Here is a 19,602-nt window from a genome sequence, read left to right on the forward strand (position 1 = left end):
CTCACTTAAAAGATTTTCAACTATCTGGGACCCGTTTCTGGCCTACTTTGACCAGGTTAAGGGCGACAGATGACTCACCCGGCTGATTTCTCATGGACCCCATTCGTGGGATCCCACACACAACATCTCTTACAAGCACATAAGCACCTTACGCGGCTGGTAGCACCGCATTGTAATATTATATATATATATATATATATATATATATATATATATCCGCATTGTAATATTATATATATATATATATATATATATATATATATATATATATATTCACTTGTCTAAGTGAAGTCGCCGTACAGCGCGCACGTAGCTGCATGTAGCTGCACGAAGCTGCATGTAGCTGCACATAGCTGCACGAAGCTGCACGTAGCTGTACAGCGTGCACGTAGCTGCACGTAGCTGCACATAGCTGTACAGCGTGCACGTAGCTGCACGTAGCTGTACAGCGTGCACGTAGCTGCACGTAGCTGCACGTAGCTGTAAAGCTGCACGTAGCTGCACGTAGCTGTACAGCGTGCACATAGCTGCACGTAGCTGCACATAGCTGTACAGCGTGCACGTAGCTGCACGTAGCTGCACGTAGCTGTACAGCGTGCACGTAGCTGCACATAGCTGTACAGCGTGCACGTAGCTGCACATAGCTGTACAGCGTGCACGTAGCTGTACAGCGTGCACGTAGCTGCATGTAGCTGCACGTAGCTGCACAGCGTGCACGTAGCTGCATGTAGCTGCACGTAGCTGCACGTAGCTGCACGTAGCTGTACAGCGTGCACGTAGCTGCATGTAGCTGCACGTAGCTGCACAGCGTGCACGTAGCTGCATGTAGCTGCATGTAGCTGCACGTAGCTGCACGTAGCTGCACGTAGCTGTACAGCGTGCACGTAGCTGCACGTAGCTGCATGTAGCTGCACGTAGCTGCACGTAGCTGTGCAAGTTGGCGGACCCGCTAGCACATGCGCTGTGTGGCCAGATCGGGCAGGTGAGCAGATCGGGAAGGTGAGCAGATCGGGTAGTAGACATGCTGAACGCGGAAGAGGGCGTGACTTTGGCATTCTATAGTCAGCGTCAGTGTCAGGTTTTGGCTCGCCTAGGCGTGAAGAGTACACGCGTGTAGTATGAAGGTACTGCACCAGCAGGGGGCGTGCAGGGTAGTCCAGCAGAACTCCCACAACGTCAGAGAGCGTTGCCACGGGAGTGTGACAGTGAAGTAAGCTGCTGAGGGCCAAGGGGTGGGGTCCCCTTCACCGTTACACGGGAGTTTGTGTCTCAGCGTGTTACGTTTTTTTTTTTTACTCTAAACCAGGGGCCTTCAAAGTCTGAGACTGTGGGCTTCCCAACGGACAAAGCTTGGAAAAAAGTGCTGCCCTCGCTCAATTCCTGGATGCCTATGGGATCATCATGATGTTATATGATCCCATGGCATGAACACAACCGTAACAACCAACCGGCGTAAAGTTTAGACCAAACGTAACACTGACGGCAGGTCTATCACATGTTTTGGCATGATGTGTTTGTGTGTGTGTGTGAGCATCTTTATGTGCATGATAATGCGTGATAGCACTGTTGTGTGTGTTACAGCTGTGTACAGCGTGTGTGTGTGTGTGTGTGTGTGTGTGTGTGTGTGTGTGTGTGTGTGTGTGTGTATGTGTGTGTGTGCACGCGCACGCGTGTGTGTGTGTGCACGTGTGTGTGTGCGTGCGTGCGCTCAGTCCAGGGCCAGTAGTGGCTGTGTGCTGGTCTCTCTGTCTGTCTGTCGCAGAGTCCCCGGCTCCACCGCAGACTGAGACCTGAAACACAGCAGACAAAACCAAGACAAATGATGATCTGGTCAGGAGCACAATGTTTTTCCCGTTTTCGAGTAGAGCTATTTCAGGACACTGCCTCCAACTGAGAGACAAGATAGATACTTTATTGATCCTTTGCAGGAAATTCATGTGTCACGTAATGCAGCTACATTCAACATGTCAGGACAAAAACAGGAAAAAACATGAGGACATCGAAACATGCAGCAAGGCACACAAAAAGTACTATCAAGCACTAAGAAAAAGGTGCAGCAATAATAATGTCAATAACACTAAAGTGCAAAAATTCCTGCATAAAGTGACTTACAGTATCTAGACAAAGAACAGGCACCACTGGCCAACAAGATTAAAAATATAATATAATCAGCAACATCCACACACAAACACTCGCACACACACACACACACACGCACACACACACACACACACACACACACACACACACACACACACACACACACACACACACACACACACACAGCAAAGAACCTACAGTAAAAATAAAATAAAAATAATAATAATATATATATATATATACATATATATACACACATACATACATATATATATATATATATATATACACATATACATACACACATATATATACACCCCGGTACATTGCACAGTTATCTAAAGTGCAGGGAAGTGCACAGCATATAAAGACATTATTTGATGTGTTGATTAAACAACCTAATAGCAGCTAACAGGAAGGACTTTCTGTAACGTTCAGTCCTGCACTTGGGTGGGATCAGCCTACGACTGAAGGTGCTCAGCTGAACCACCTCCAGGGCATGGAGTGGGTGGGCTGGATTGTTCATGATGGAGTGGAGTTTGGAGAGCAAACAAATGTACACTGAAAGAATTCACTTCATTGGCCTCCATCAATGTCCTTTTTCATTATTCCAATAGAGAGCCGCAGGAATGAGTCCGGAAATCATCGATGCTAACAGTCCTGGTTCTTCACTGTTTTCGCCTATGGGAGTTTTGAATGGGTTTTTGGCGCGATGCTTCTAATAATCTCTCTGGGCAACGCAAGATTAATCAAACGCGAACCAGTGTTTAGTAATATCATCTTCACAAACGAGGACCACTTTTATGAGTTTTGAAGCTTTTACGTGCCGTTAAAAGGCCGGCTAGCTAGCAAACGGCTAAATGAGACTACACTGTTGAGTCGATGTGGATATATACGTCAATAACGTCACCACTTCAAAGGACGAACACGGAAATTCTCTTTCCCTCACCTGGTTCAGCCCGTTCAGCCCGGGGTAATCAGTGCACACATCAACAACAGTCCAGGTTGAGCGCTGACGTGACGTGGAAGCCTATGTGACAGTGTGTAGTTCTGGATTAGCTTAGCTCGAGCTTTTTACTTCTAGGGCTCGCATTTACGCTACAAAACTCATGAAAGTGGTCCTCATGTGTGAAGATTCTCCGACTGAACTCTGGTTCGCGTTTGATTAAGCCAGCGTTGCCCAGAGAGATTATTAGAAGCATCGCGGCAAAAACCCATTCAAAAATCCCATAGACAGAAACAGTGAAGAACCAGGAAGTCCGGGACTTCCGCATTCTGACTACAAAAATACATCATCCATGCGGCTCTCTATAAAGCTGATAACTTTTCCCACACAGTGGCTCACTGGTGGCTCAGTGGTCAGCACTGTTGCCTCACAGCAAGAAGGTCCCGGATTCGAACCCCGGTCCGTCCCAGGTCCTATCTGTGTGGAGTTTGCATGTTCTCCCCTTGTTCGTGTGGGTTTCCTCCCTCCATCAAAGACATGTATTCATCCTAAGATAGGAGTGTTTCTGAGTGGTTTTATGTCTGCCCTGGTATCTCTCACCTTTTTCACTATCAATGACTTTGCATCCCTGCACTTAATTAATGTAAGTTAAATCATTTCAATTACTTTCCTTGCCCCACACTAATGAAGAAAAAAACATGCCAGTGATGATCTTAACTGCATATTACTCCAGTTTAAAGTCGAGCTGAACACAAAAATGAAAAATTTATTTTATTTTAATTCAAATACCTGGATATTCAGTGCGCCTATTTAATTATGTATGCAACAAAAATCACAAAAATCAAATTTCTTTCGTTTTCATACTTTTTCACATCAAAAATAAATTTTTCAAGATTTCATTCATAACAGGTAATCTACAGTTTGCTGATGTCACATTGCACTATCAAATTTCAACCAATCATATCACGACATGGCAGCAGCTGTCAATCAATCTTCATTTCAGGAGAATTTTCTCCTCCAAATGAAAGAGAAAATGCCACCTAGTGTCAGTAACCTGGCAGAATTTCTAGCCCATAAACTAACTACTAACTTGGCCAATTGTATGTAACATACCAAATAATGCAAACGGAAATGTCTAAGAATGCAAGACATGTAACTGGCTCGTTAAACCTGCATTCCAGGATAATGTTAAGTAAGGGGTCGCCCCTCGGAGATTCCAGGCGGGCTGGAAGCACTCATGCATCGGATTGTCCGCTCCGCTCCACACAGAAGCAGCTGGCTGCCTGGTACTCTGTGGATCCCACTCGCATAGCACCACAACACACTGAATCCCACTCAATTTGGGGGCGGAACACGCCAGGATTAGCCAATGCCAAATCCAGTGCCCAGAAATGTAAAATCACCTGTCCTGCAGCTCGCCGAGCTGGCCCTGCAACTCACATTCGCAGCTCGGCCGCTTTGCGGCCATGCCCGCAGCTCGGCTGCTGTGTGGCCTTGCCTGCCCTATTGGCACGCGCACAATGTCTCCCTCTCTCTCTCCCTCTCCTCTCTCTCCCTCTCCCTCAGTCTCTCTCGTGACTTTGTGTGTGTCAGTGAATTTGAAACTTAGCCACCTCCCACCAGCAACAACAATGGAGCTACAGGTGAGCGAGGCACTGCCCCCTGGAGCAGACACAAACTATGCAGATTGGAAATGCCTAAACAGACTAAGATCTGGTGTTGGACGAGCAAAAACCACTCTTGCAAAATGGGGATATTTGAATGAGAGGGACGTTGTGTGTGACTGCGGCACCGAACCACAAACCATGCAGCACCTCCTGATATGCCCTCTGCTGGAACACCCCTGCACAGCATCGGACTTGGCAGAGTTTGATGAGAAAGGACAGCAGTGTGTTCAGCTGTGGCGGAAACACATTTAGCATTATAACTGACATTTCTTTGTGGACACGATAAGAAGAAGAAGTGAATTTGTCATCAGTGGGATTTATGACATCACTGATCATGTCATCAGTGGGACAGACAGAGAAACAAACAGAGGCCTAGCTCCCATTTATATACTGATGATGATGATGATGATGATGATGATGATACTGATGAAACTAGAAGACCTAAGGAATCGATTGGTACCAACCATGTCAACCTACCATGTCGGGAAGGGGGCTAAATAACGCTCCAAATTGGCCATTTCCAAAGGGGTCCCTTGACCTTTCACCTCAAGGTATCTGAATGAGAATGGTTCTATGGGTAGGGTTAGGGTTACACACCTTGAGTTGCATCATGCACTTTCTGTCCGAAAGGTGTCTTTCCCTTTGAAAATGTTTGTTTCCAATCAAGTCTAAATCTAACTTTAATATAAGTTTTTAATAAAAGTTCTGATAACGTTTTTATTATTTTGATAATGTATGTTAGATTTAGAACGTAAATTGTCTATAAATTATAATACATTTTAATCTAATGTAATTTCACGTAATATTTATTTTTGGCTCACTGCCCTCCACCCAGATACGTTTTTGGCCCTTCATACGAAAGAATTTGGGCGCCGCCTGATTTAGCAGCTGTGCCGGACTGTTACGCTGTTCTGCTGTTGGGATAGGCGCATGTGTGGTTCTGATATTCTGAATAAGCTACAGTGCAGTATAAATAAGGTTGTACATTGATTTCCCTGCTGTGCACATTCATACAATTCTGCTCCACCCTCCTCACCTACGAAACAAGCGCTCCTTCAAGCCCCAGTTGATCTGGGGGGGTCGCTCTGTGACAGTAAGTGAGTAAAGTAAACATTGCTGTGAGTAGAGTAAATGTTGAGAGGGAATGGTGAGAATGAGAGGGGGGCAGCATCCCTCCTCAGGTTCCAATAAAAAAATGTCTTGCAATGCAGTGGAGAGAGGGCAGCATGAAAGGTGCAGAGAATAGTAGGAGAACATGTATTTGTAAGCTGAATAAGCAGCATTAATGTGAATGTCATCAAGTCTGTCATGAATAAAATCAAGGGGAAATAATCGGTAGAGCTCAGTGATCTTAGTTAAGTGAGATTTTCGAAGAGATTTTTTTACGTGGCTGTAATGGGAGGCTATAATGAGTCAAATCAATCATAAAAAACAGTCAATGTGTCTTGGTGGTTGTTTACACTTGTATTTAGGGCTGTCTACTTTCTCATCCTATCGTCCAAGGCACATTTTATCAAACCAAGTGCAGCCCTTTTCTCTACTCTAGTTGCCACCCTCTCTCCCCATACGTCCTCCTCACCTCCTCATGGCCTCCTTGTCCCCTGGGCCTCCCTGGCTCTCTCTGACGTGCAGGGCGTGGTAGGTCAGGGTGTACTCCGTCTCGTCGTTGTAGTCGGGCCCCAGCAGGGTGCGGGCCCAGATGCCCATGTCGTACGGAGGCAGCGTGCCGCCAAACTCTGACGGCAGACACTCAGGCTGCAGCAGCTGGTGCAGCGAGTTCAGGTTGTTACCATGCAGGAAGATCTGAAGGCAGACGGGACAGGGTTACACTCAGAGAGGGGAAGTCAAGTCACGATTATTACTAGGGCTGTCAGCGTTAACGCGTTAACGCGCGCCGATCATAAAGTTTTTTTTTTCCATCGCGTTAATCGCATGCCGCTATTTTGTCCCTTCGTCGCACCGTACTTGTAGTCAAGCCGTTCGGTTTCCTGTCTCCTGCTTGTGCAGGCAGGCATGGAAGAGAACGACAGCAATACACTTTTAAATGGCTCGTTTTACTTCCCAAATGGCACAGTGGATAAGTCAAGAGCCGTAGTTTGCACCTTGTGTAAAACGGAATTAAAATATCACCGAAGTACATCGAGTTTGAGGCGAGCGATCACCTAAAAGTAGCTAGCGGCCAGCTAGCAAGCGCGAGACTCCTTACTCATTCTTCCTTCCGAGTCTCGGATGCGCGGGTCCTCTAACCACTGGGAGGTCGGCTCCAATGGCTTCACGCCATATACACGTTATCAATACACAGTTTCCAATACCGAGCCATTATTCACATGGAAGTGCTAAAGTTTTTAGCTCAGATGCACAGTCTTCTTCGGCTGTGTCATTTTGGGTTTCGACTGATCCACAGCGCCGCCGCCGGAAGTATCGGTTCTGGAGCGTTCTGGAGTGTTTACAATTATTGTGCATTTATTTTCTATTCGATGCATTTTGTAGACATTTTGTGACCTCCTGTCTACATTGCACTTCTATTGAATTGAAAATAAATCTAAAATTCAAGATCACAAAGTACATTTATTTGCATTCATTTGATTCCCAATCACGACACACTGGTAATAATTATTAATATCTAATTAAAAATGCTTTGCAATGCAAAATAATAGCATTTTAAACATGCAATACAAAGATGCGATTAATCGCGATTAATTATAGTTAATCGCACGATTAATCGCGATTAATAAAATTAATCGTTTGACAGCCCCGCAATACTTTCCTGCCGACTGGCCAACTACAGGTAGGACGCTTTGCGGTGGTGGTTTTAGCGTAACCTATGTGGGGTTTGGCATAACCTTCGTTATTTCGAATCCCACATAGGTTACGCCAAACCCCACATAGGTTACGCTAAAACCACCACCGCAAAGCGTGTACCTGTAGTTGGCCAGCCGGCAGGAAAGTATCGCGGGACTTCACAAGACTTGGTGACCGAGATCACGTTTGAGGTAATTTGATCCCTGTGAAAGTCCAGGAAATGGCCTAGGGCGAAATATCACTCTGGTGGATGTTGAGGGATCACATTATTACCATATGTGGCGAAAACGGGAATAAAAATAGCTATTTAGATGCAGGAAAGACAGGCTCACACTTGGCCCCAAATCAGCTTCATTTTACAACTGACTTGGACGCTATTGATCTCAAAACAACGCTAGGATGGCCAGAAACGCCGCGGACATCGCTGGGTGAGTGGCCAAATCATAATTATTGCCAGGAGATGGGTCCAGGTAAAAAAAAAACGAAATTCTCCTTTAACTTGTTTTTTAACCCTAACCCAAACCTTAACCAAGTTGATTTATTTGTACGTTTTCAAATTAAACAACATTTTTAAGTGATGTTTACAACAAATTTCAATAATGGAGACTACCTTGCAGCCAAAGCCGACTTGTTATAGCACAGTGCACGCCCCTGTCCTTTGAGGTTGTATAACCCATTCATTGTTAGGCATGCCCCCTTTCATTCACGCTCTCTCCCCATCCAATCACAGTCTTCCACGCTACCTTCTCTGGCAATAGCCAATCTATTCCTGCCTGCTGAGCCAATCACCTAACCGCAAGGCCGGATTAACCATAGGGCAACCGGGGCAGGTGCCCCGGGGCCCTCGGGGTGAAGGGGCTCATGTTGGGCTCCACAGAACTATGACACAAATCTAAGACCAATCAGGACAAAATAAAATGTGTTTCCAAGAATATTAAGTCTGATGATTTAGTCTCATTGGATGCCTGTGGGCAAGTGGTGACCAGGGGCGCGGGAAGTGGGGGTGCTTGTGGTGCTGCGGCACCCTCTGCTGTTTTGTATTGGAAATGTAATGTAAATTATTTTTTCATCATTGTAAAGCCACAGCACAGTGAAGAGGATATTAATGTGAAGATTAGCCTCTTCCTTTTGCTCTCAGAGTGCATCAGATTCATGCATTTTACTTTAAAATGTACAAAATTTCTTTGTACAAAATTTCCCCAGTCAGACTAATATCTTTATCCTGTTGGTGCTACCTCTTTGCAAAGCCTAGAATCACCTATGAGTGAGTGAGAAACTGAATCTCAGAAACGGAATAATAACATAACAGTATAATACTAATGTTAATTTAAAATGAGATATTCCTCTAAATATGGCGAAAAAACATCCAAACATCCGGACGATGGGTAGGGGGGCCCCTGGGAGCTTCAGTGCCCCGGGGCCCCTGGGGGTGTTAATCTGGCTCTGCCTAACCGGGCAGTATATCAGAATCCATTTCTTACTATATGTGCTGCCTATGTGCTACGTGTCTCCCTCAGCTGCTGATCATCATTGCTGAAGCAGTTGTTTTCGCCCCACCTCCTCCCCTGACCACCACTAACATCATGACTCCTGAAGAATTCCCTATGGGGGGATTTTCTATCCGGTTCATCGCTGACGCCCTCCTCTCATCATCTCAGGAGGAGCGTCATAATATCATGGAGTCATACACCAAAATTAATTGTTGTTTGTTGTATCATTAAAGCTTATCAAACTTTCTACTAGTCTCTCATTTATTGAAATAAATGAACTGACATTTTCAAATCAGACATTTTATTTGTTACATTTTATTTTTCTTATTTATTTTAACGTTTTATTGTTTAATCTATCGACCTAACTTTTATGTCGTCTGCCTGTGTCCTTTACTCTAGTCCCAGCTGCTGTTGCTGTTTTTAGACACCAGAATCTCCCCATGGGGCGAAATAAAGGTTTCAATCAATCAATCAATCAATCAATCAATCAATGAGTGCGTGTGTGGGTGCGTGTGTGCGTGAGTGTGTTACCCTCTTCCTGGTCTTGTCTTTGAGGAAAGGTTTGATGATGGTGTACATGGCGTGGATGTACCAGGGCTGATTCACAAAATGGATTCCTCCAAACCGAGCGGGAAAACTGTCCTGAAGAGAGGAGGAGGAGAGGGGAAGAGGAGACACGATGGAGGTGAAGAGGCCTCCACAACAGAGAGTTCTACTTTCAGGCCTCAGTGCTGATGATGCCTGTCTGCTGCATATTGTGAAACTACTTTCAGGTTCGTAAAGCAAACTTGATGAAGCTACTGCAAAGCGCGTTGTTCGCTATGTTTTATGTAATTTAATAAAAGAACAAGTCAATCTAACAACCTGGTGGGCGCTGGCTCTCTTCACTGTTGCCATTTCTAATGTGTTTACCTGCAGGCCCTCAATGGCCAGTTTGAGGATGTTGGGCGTCAGCTTTGAGGCCTGTTTGAAGGAGAAGTTGCTCCAGTCGATGATCAGGATGAAACCGTTGATCTGCAGCTCAGGATTCTCTATCAGCACCTCCAGGGAGAGGAGGATCGCCCGCAGAATGTCTGTGAACGAGTTCCTGATGGAGGGGGGGGGGGGCGCAGAAAGAGAGGAGAGGAGGAGAGAGGGAACAGAGGGAGAGGAGAGGAGATGAGGAGAGAGGGAACAGAGGGAGGGAAGAGGAGGAGAGAGGGAACAGAGGGAGGGGAGAGGAGATGAGGAGAGAGGGAACAGAGAGAGAGGAGAGAGGGAACAGAGGGAGGGAAGAGGAGGAGAGAGGGAACAGAGGGAGGGGAGAGGAGATGAGGAGAGAGGGAACAGAGAGAGAGGAGAGGAGAGGAGGAGAGAGGGAACAGAGAGAGAGGAGAGGAGGAGAGAGGGAACAGAGAGAGAGGAGGAGAGAGGGAACAGAGGGAGGGGAGAGGAGGAGAGAGGGAACAGAGAGAGAGGAGAGGAGGAGAGAGGGAACAGAGAGAGAGGAGAGGAGGAGAGAGGGAACAGAGAGAGAGGAGAGGAGGAGAGAGGGAACAGAGAGAGAGGAGAGGAGAGGAGGAGAGAGGGAACAGAGAGAGAGGAGAGGAGGAGAGAGGGAACAGAGAGAGAGGAGGAGAGAGGGAACAGAGGGAGGGGAGAGGAGGAGAGAGGGAACAGAGAGAGAGGAGAGGAGGAGAGAGGGAACAGAGAGAGAGGAGAGGAGGAGAGAGGGAACAGAGAGAGAGGAGAGGAGGAGAGAGGGAACAGAGAGAGAGGAGAGGAGGAGAGAGGGAACAGAGGGAGGGCAGAGGAGGAGAGAGGGAACAGAGAGAGAGGAGAGGAGGAGAGAGGGAACAGAGGGAGGGGAGAGGAGAGGAGGAGAGAGGGAACAGAGAGAGAGGAGAGGAGGAGAGAGGGAACAGAGAGAGAGGAGAGGAGGAGAGAGGGAACAGAGAGAGAGGAGAGGAGGAGAGAGGGAACAGAGAGAGGAGGAGAGAGGGAACAGAGGGAGGGGAGAGGAGGAGAGAGGGAACAGAGAGAGAGGAGAGGAGGAGAGAGGGAACAGAGGGAAGGCCAGTTTGAGGATGTTGGGCGTCAGCTTTGAAGCCTGTTTGAAGGAGAAGTTGCTCCAGTCGATGATCAGGATGAAACCGTTGATCTGCAGCTCAGGATTCTCTATCAGCACCTCCAGGGAGAGGAGGATCGCCCGCAGGATGTCTGTGAACGAGTTCCTGATGGAACAGAGAGAGAGGAGAGGAGGAGAGAGGGAACAGAGAGAGGGGAGAGGAGGAGAGAGGGAACAGAGGGAGGGGAGAGGAGAGGAGGAGAGAGGGAACAGAGAGAGAGGAGAGGAGGAGAGAGGGAACAGAGGGAGGAGAGAGGAGAGGAGGAGAGAGGGAACAGAGGGAGGAGAGAGGAGAGGAGGAGAGAGGGAACAGAGGGAGGGGAGAGGAGGAGAGAGGGAACAGAGAGAGGAGAGGAGGAGAGAGGGAACAGAGGGAGGGGAGAGGAGGAGAGAGGGAACAGAGAGAGAGGAGAGGAGGAGAGAGGGAACAGAGAGAGAGGAGAGGAGAGGAGGAGAGAGGGAACAGAGAGAGAGGAGAGGAGGAGAGAGGGAACAGAGAGAGAGGAGAGGAGAGGAGGAGAGAGGGAACAGAGAGAGAGGAGAGGAGGAGAGAGGGAACAGAGAGAGGAGAGGAGGAGAGAGGGAACAGAGGGAGGGGAGAGGAGGAGAGAGGGAACAGAGAGAGAGGAGAGGAGGAGAGAGGGAACAGAGGGAAGGGAGGAGAGGGGAGTGAAGACAAACAGGCAGAGAGAGAAGATAAGCCTTAGTGAAGACAGCCCGGGCTCATATCAAATTGTGTATGTTTTAGTTTTACAATAACAGCTCTAAAATTGTTAGATCAAACAGTCTTTATTTTTTATTTTTTCATCTAAAGGTCCTTACACATCGGGAGTGTTTTTTTCATGCGATTAATCTGCACGTCAATAATATTTTCCGAACCTTTATCAGTCAATGCAACCGTGCATACCAATGGCAAAGTTTCGCTGAGCGTTATTTGCGGCATTTATTTTTTCGAACCACGGACGATTTTTCAGAAATTCGCTTCCGACCTGTACACATCTGTGGCTGTGAGTGACAGGTGGGTCTAAACTCGCATCGCAATTTCGTGCCGTATATTCGCATCGCTCCTGATGTGTAAGTATGGGCTGATTTATGTGCCACCTCAAATTGAATTCGAATTGCTCAACTTGAATTCAAAATTTTGAATTTTGAATTTGAATTGCTCTTTTTGAATTCGAAATTTTTCATTTTGAAATTGAATTGCTCTATTTGAATTCGAATTTTTTCATTTTGAAATTGAATTGCTCTATTTGAATTTGAATTGCTCTATTTGAATTCGAATTTTTTCATTTTGAAATTGAATTGCTGTTTTTTATTTTGAAATTTTTATTTTTTAATGTGAGTTGAAAAACTGAATCTGAATAGCATAATTTTAAACTGAATTTATTTGCTTTGAAATTATTCAGTTTCCACATTCCTATTTCAAAATTCAATTCAAAATTTTCAGAATCTTGTGTTCAAAAATTTCAACATGTGTGTGCGCCATCCGGGTCCTCAAGGAGGAAGAGGAGGAAGGAGGAAGAGCAATCGAGCGCTGATTGACCTAACTCCTTTTTGGCCGAGGCACCACACACCCACTCCCGCTAGAACTATTTGGTCTTGTTGTATTCAGGTTCGCTACAATCATAGAAGACCACTTTGAGTTGAACAAGGATGTTTATACAGTATGTGTCCCAATTCAGGTGCTGCAGTCCACCAAGGCTGCGGTCTACAAAGGTCTGTCCTCCGCGGACCAGTCAGGGGAGTGCGCAGCCTTGAGACTGAGCGAAACGAGACGGTCTAGCCTACTACTGCTGTGTCTAGCTGTTCACGCCCCCACAATGGTTTCCTTAGCAACCAGTTGACAGTGCAAGCGAATCTGGGAATCCCATCTCCCGCACCGGACTGTCTCAAAAGTTTAAGGCACGAACAGACAGCCTAATAACATGGAGCCAGAGCAAATTGTTTTGCTAATCATTTTGTTTTATTTTATGGAAGAGTTGGAGCTTCACCGCCGCCGCATGTTTCTCAGGCTGGGAGAGGATGAGCAGGTAAATTATTGGTTAAGCTGTGTCACTTACTTTTAGCTTTCTAAATGTTAACGTGGTTAATATGGCTAATGTCAGTTCACTTTTCATTTCATATAGCCTAAGCCTAACCTTACAGGGTTTTTGCTATAGATAGCCTAGACTAGGCCTTAGATAGATAGCTAGCCTCCCTCTCAAAGCCCATGGGAGAAAGTGACATGGCATATCGTATCTTGCTATTGTTTAACATGTTTTTCTTCTCCTTTCCCCCCAGACCAGACCCCTATATGCACCCCAAACACCACCCAAGATGATGCCCCACTAGAAGACATTTTATGCCAGATTTATTTATATGTACATATTTTATAAATTGGTTCACTTTTTCAGTATCCCCCTCCATTAGATGTGATGCATTATTTATTTCTACATGTTTGAATAACTATTTAGAGGACAAAATAAATTATTACTACCACTGTTGTCATGCTCTGTCTAGTGAAGTCTCAGGGCTTAACAGTTTGTGTTGCCCAAGTTCAGGTTATAATCATCAGATCAACTACTCATAAGGACATCAGGGAAGCATAGAGGGATCTGGACTCCTAGGACAGGATTGACAATTCTGTGAAAACAGTCTATAAAAACACTCTTATCTGCAAGACTCAAATAGAAAGAGAAAACTGTCCATACATATTCTGGAGCCAAAGCTTTTTCCAATGCACGTTTACATTCATATGCAGTGAAGATCTACTAACTATGACACAGTATATTCAGATCTATAAACTGTAAAACCTGCTTGACATACATTTCCCACAGGCCCCCTATTGGAGACAGTAAATATGAATTTGTTTTCTGTTAAATGATCTCTTTGCACCATAACATTGTTGTGCCGTGTAAAAAGAAAGAAAAAAGATTATCTTAAACAAAATATTTATTATATAACAAACTGTACATGTACGAAATAATCTATACATGGATAAAAAAAACATTCATGAAAATAGAACAAAACCTGAATGTGCAAAACCAAGGTAAACAAGCAGACATTCATGTCGCTATGATGATTCAGCAGAATAATAACAAAAAGAACAATACGAACAATAATACTAACATAAATATATATATTATTTTACTTTTCAATTAGTCTTTCTAAGAGAGCAAAGAAGCGGCCGGCTCTCTCCTTCGGAGTCTCATGTCGTCCATAGGCAGCTCCAGCATCTCGTCCTTCTTTGCTTTCTTTGGTGGCCCTGGCTCACACGCTCCTGTCTCTCCTTCCTCCTCCTCCTCCTCCTCTTCCTCCACTGCTGTACCTGGCCCTTTCTTTTTGGCCCAAGAAACAAACAAACAAAAGGCAGCAGATAGTCAAGTCAAGTCAAGTCAAGTTTATTTATATAGCCCTAATTCACAAGCATGTCTCAGAGGGCTTCACAGAAAGTATGTCTAGCTGATTCTAGCTAACACACAGTAACAAGAATATACAGAATAAAGATAACATTTGAACATTTGAAGAAAGCAGGAGAGTGGAGGAGGGAGGGAGAGGGAGGAGGGAGGGGAGGGGGGAGGTGGGGAGAAAATAGGAAATGTGGAGGAGGAGAGAACAGAGGAGGAGAGATGAGGGTGCAGGGGAGGGAGAGCCAGGGTAGGGGTAGGGTCTAGGGTTGGGGGAGGGGAGGGAGTAGGATACGGGCCCGGATTAGGGCGAGGGTGGGGAGAAATGGGAAATGTGGAGGAGGAGAGAACAGAGAAGGAGAGGGTGCAGGGGAGGGAGAGCAGGGGGAATGTGAGAGGGAGGAGAGGGCAGAGAGGAGGAGAGAACAGAGAAGGAGAGGTGGGAGGGCGCAGGGGAAGGAGAGCAGTGGGAATGTGAGAGAGGGGAGAGGACAGAGAGGAGGAGAGAACAGAGAAGGAGAGGTGGAAGGGTACAGGGGAGGTAGAGTAGAGGTAGGGTCTAGGGTGGAGGGAGGGAGTAGGATACGGGCCCGGATTAGGGCGAGGGTGGGGAGAAAATGGGAAATGTGGAGGAGGAGAGAACAGAGAAGGGGAGGTGGGAGGGTGCAGGGGAAGGAGAGCAGGGGGAATGTGAGAGAGGGGGGAGGACAGAGAGTAGAGGTAGGGTCTAGGGTGGAGGGAGGGAGTAGGATACGGGCCCGGATTAGGGCGAGGGTGGGGGGAAAATGGGAAATGTGGAGGAGGAGAGAACAGAGAAGGAGAGGTGGGAGGGTGCAGGGGAAGGAGAGCAGGGGGAATGTGAGAGAGGGGGGAGGACAGAGAGGCAGAGAAGGAGAGGTGGGAGGGTGCAGGGGAAGGAGAGCAGGGGGAATGTGAGAGAAGGGAGAGCAGGAAGTGGCAGGGATTCAGGAAAATAGGGGAGAAGAGGAGAAGGAGCAGAGGGGGGGAGAATGAGGAGAGAGCAGGAGAAGGGAGGGGGGGGCGGTGGGATGTGGGGGAGGAAAGAGCATGGAAAGAGAGTGGGGGAGGAAAGAGCATGGAAAGAGAGGAGAACAAGAAGGGGGAAGAAGGGAAGAAGCGGGGGAAGGGGGAAAGAGAGGGGGGGGGGGAGAAGATCAGACAACTGACTACTCTAAGCATTAACCAGAGCTAACTGGGACATAGTATCTAGCTAATCTACAGCCTAATCTGGCCTATCCTACCCTGCTCTAGTCTGATTTTAGCCTGAACACTAACAGGTCAGCCTTAGGCTGTAGCTAATCTATCGCCTACCTAAGCTGTTCTAAACCAACCGGCAGCCCTCGACCAGTGATGAAGAGCACCGATGCCCCCCGACCCGGCCCCCGCCCACATAGGGCGTGGGAGGGAAGGCCAGGCCGGGACACAGCGGCACCCCCTCACCCCCAGTGAACGCAAGAAAACCTTTCCACCATATGGATCGCCGCATGGATTGCCCCAGTGACTTGGCTGAGGAGGAACCTTGTGAGGTCGTTGTGCTAGGGGCCAATTGCTGCGGCCCGGACGGACCCAGCCCCCACGCGACCCGCCCCCCCAGCCCCCAGCCACCAGCATAGTGACTGAGAGCGTGAGAGCAGGCCACGCGGGGGACGGGCCCACCCAGGCCACAGCAGCGGACCCCCATCTGGGGACTCCCCTCCGAGACAGGCCGAGAGATGCCGGGCTAAACCATGCACAGAGTTTCCGATAATGAAACTCTGTGAATGGTTTATTATGGAAATAAAATGTACAAGAGAACAGAAAATTGAAAATGTAAAAAAGAGTCCAACAGAAGGGATATAAAAATGTAATTTTTAAATTATCCTAAGATCAGGGAAGGGAGTTGAAATCTAAAAAGTAGAGTCCAAAAAGAAATAGAAAATGCAGTCTTTAAGTGTTCGTAGGTTTAGAGAATACTAGTTAATTAGCTAGGTGACAAAAAGGGGTAACAAGATTGGGAGTTCCATGAGGATGATCTGAGGAATCCATGAGTCCGCGTTGGTGACATGGATTAAGAGGAGGGGAGGGGAGGATAGGAGTCGGAGGTGATGATTAAGAGGAGGGGAGGATAGGAGTTGGAGGTGATGATGAGGCGGCGGGGGGGGGGGGGCTGGGGGGGCGCCCCCCCCTTCCCTTAGGCAAGCAGGTGACCAGGATGATGAGGATAGGGGTCGGTGATGGTGATGAGCCCGGGGTGTCAGACAGTAGAAGGAGTAGTGGGTAGATGGCCTAGAGTGACGACAGGTGGCTAGGGCGATGACGGCCGGACCTACAGTAGGGCTGCAGCGGTGGGGTGTACGTCAGGCCAATGAAGGACACCTGAGGGGGAGAGAGAGAAGAGAGCGGGGGAATCTGCGCAGAGGTGGAACTAACTCTATAGACAACAATAAAATTAGGTCAAATCAAAATTTATTAGGATTATTTAGGATGACTAATATTATACTGCTAATTCAGGTCTAGGTAGTCTAGGTCTAAGTTTATACTGATACTGCTGGCTTGAGATAGCCCGCTCAGCAGTTCAGGACTAAGTTTATTCACCAGCTATTTGATTTTATATCTGAGCTACTGGGTCGGCTGATGCCATATTATTAAATTAGGTCAAGTCTAAGTTTATACTGATACTGCTGGCTTGAGATAGCCAAAAGATATCAGAGTTGTCAACAAAACAAAGGTTTGTATCCCATCTAGTGGCTATTTCAGTTATGTGCTTTGTATAGGTAAGTAATTAAAACTGACTGATTATCCTGTAGCTCACATGTGTCAAACTCAAGGCCCGGGGGCCAAATCCAGCCCTTGTGTGTAGAAGCATCTACTGCAATTGCAAGTATCACTGCAATAAGCGATACCAATACAATACTCACATTTAAAAGTGAATTGCCCCTGGTCTGTTCTTTAATCTTGTTCTCTGCCATAATCCTTACTCTGGAGAGAGGAGAGAGGACTATTACTGTTAAGAACACACAAGCTGACAGACTATTGATTATGATGTAATGTGCTATGAGAATGCAGCAATGCAGTATGAACATTTTGAATATAAGTGATAGTTCTATAATTCTTAGTATAAATATAAGATGTAGCCTATAAGATAATGGTACAGCAGCAGTACAGCCCTATACATTCAGCAGATTATTATTTACACAAGTTATTTATTTGTTTTATAAAACTTGCTTTCTTGTCTTTAAGTATTGTATCTATACAGTAGATAGTGCAGGTCTCCATGCACTGCGCATTCCACAACAAACGAACATCGCCAGCTCAGATTGTTCATTTGTTTTGTTTTGTTTTCTCCAGATAGTCCCATATTCTGGTTTAACACGCTTTCTCTAAATTGGCCCAGTTGGCGTTGTGGGCGCTGGTAGATGCGTTCCATAACACACAGTCAGAATGTAGGCTATTCTGTTGCACACTGAATGTATTCTGTTACACACTGTTAATGCGTTAATTGTAGCAATATAAGTTCATATCAGCTTGTAGCCTACGAATCGGGAGCTGTAACAGCGATCAAAGCGGCTGGATCAGGTGAGCTGGCGCTGCCCAATTACGCACAGGGGGGAGACCACGGCTTCAATGCGCAGATGAAATATCATCAAAGTTGCCAATTGATTTGTACTGCCGCCACCCACGGCTCAACGGGCGTTTCTGCACTCCTCCAGTTTGCCCATGACATTATTCAGGTGTTTGTTGTTTTTCTTCTTGGGAAGAACCGTGGTGGGTCCCATAATAACGCATCGCAGTAGCACTCTTCTTCATGCTGTCGTAAATAATAACGCACAAAACACCCCTTGGAGAAGTGTGGGAACGCCGTTCCCCCGCGTTACATTAGCTACACCTATGCCCGCCTCCACACTCACACACCCTGGAAAACTTTACACGAATTTGAATCACCAACATCGGCAAAGGCAGCATGACCGTGGTATGAAATTAAATGGGGCTTTACAGTCGCAGTGACCAGACCCGGCGGCGCTGGATAGCCAGCTAGGGCTGTGTTACATGGACCAAGCAACCCGGGAGACAAGCCTCTTTGACGGCCGTCAGCAGCGGTTACTCCCGCTGCACGGAGAGTGACATGGCAGTCTAGTGGAATGCTCACGAGCCAAGCCCTGCAGCTCTTTACAACAGAAACACGTCACATTTTTTCACAATACTGACAAATATGAGATCTACAATAATCTAAGCGTCGGTTAATCACCTCTAAAGTTGACAGAAGTGAATTTAGTAAGGAATTTGCAAACGAGAATTGTAAGATCTTACCTGTTGCCTGTACGAAAAAATGGCGGCCAAAAAGGAGTTAGGTCAATCAGCGCTCGATTGCTCTTCCTCCTTCCTCCTCTTCCTCCTTGAGGACCCGGATGGCGCACACACATGTTGAAATTTTTGAATACAAGATTCTGAAAATTTTGAATTGAATTTTGAAATAGGAATGTGGAAACTGAATAATTTCAAAGCAAATAAATTCAGTTTAAAATTATGCTATTCAGATTCAGTTTTTCAATTCATATTAAAAAATAAAAATTTCAAAATAAAAAACAGCAATTCAATTTCAAAATGAAAAAATTTGAATTCAAATAGAGCAATTCAATTTCAAAATGAAAAATTTCGAATTCAAAAAGAGCAATTCAAATTCAAAATTCAAAATTTCGAATTCAAGTTGAGCAATTCAAATTCAATTTGAGGTGGCACATAAATCAGCCCATATGTAAGGACCTTAACACAGGGCTTTTCAAAGTCTGAGACTGTGGGCCTCCCCCCAGACAAAGCTTAGAATAAGGAGCCCCCCTCGCTCAATTCCTGGATGCCTATGGGATCATGATTATGTTATTTGATCCAATCGACACTCCACAAGCCAAGATAGCCTGATATTGGAGATGGGGCGGCTGTAGCTCAGGAGGTAGAGCGGGCCGGCCACTAATCGCCTTGGATAAAAGAGGTTGGTGGTTCGATTCCCGCCTCCTCCAGTCTGCATGTCAAAGTGACCTTGGGCAAGATACTGAACCCCAAATTGCTCCCGTTGGTGTGCCAGCACCCTGCGTGGTAACCTGCCGCCATC

General features: G+C 46.3%; 1 protein-coding gene across 1 annotated transcript in view; it reads right to left on the bottom strand.

Annotated features, from left to right (window-relative positions):
- Positions 1-1,708: 1,708 nt before the first annotated feature.
- LOC310798358 (clavesin-1-like) overlaps positions 1,709-19,602 on the bottom strand; it is a gene marked incomplete at both ends in the record, with an annotated part of 23,458 nt that continues 5,564 nt past the window's right edge. Inside the window, 5 exons of the mRNA XM_083660895.1 lie at positions 1,709-1,790; positions 6,293-6,516; positions 9,537-9,647; positions 9,918-10,092; positions 11,051-11,218. Of these exons, the coding sequence (XP_083517021.1) occupies positions 1,709-1,790; positions 6,293-6,516; positions 9,537-9,647; positions 9,918-10,092; positions 11,051-11,218 (760 nt within the window). The remainder of the gene's footprint in view (positions 1,791-6,292; positions 6,517-9,536; positions 9,648-9,917; positions 10,093-11,050; positions 11,219-19,602) is intronic.

Source organism: Poromitra crassiceps (genome assembly GCF_964638095.1).
Source record: "Poromitra crassiceps genome assembly, chromosome: 2".
Lineage (NCBI taxonomy): Eukaryota > Metazoa > Chordata > Actinopteri > Beryciformes > Melamphaidae > Poromitra > Poromitra crassiceps.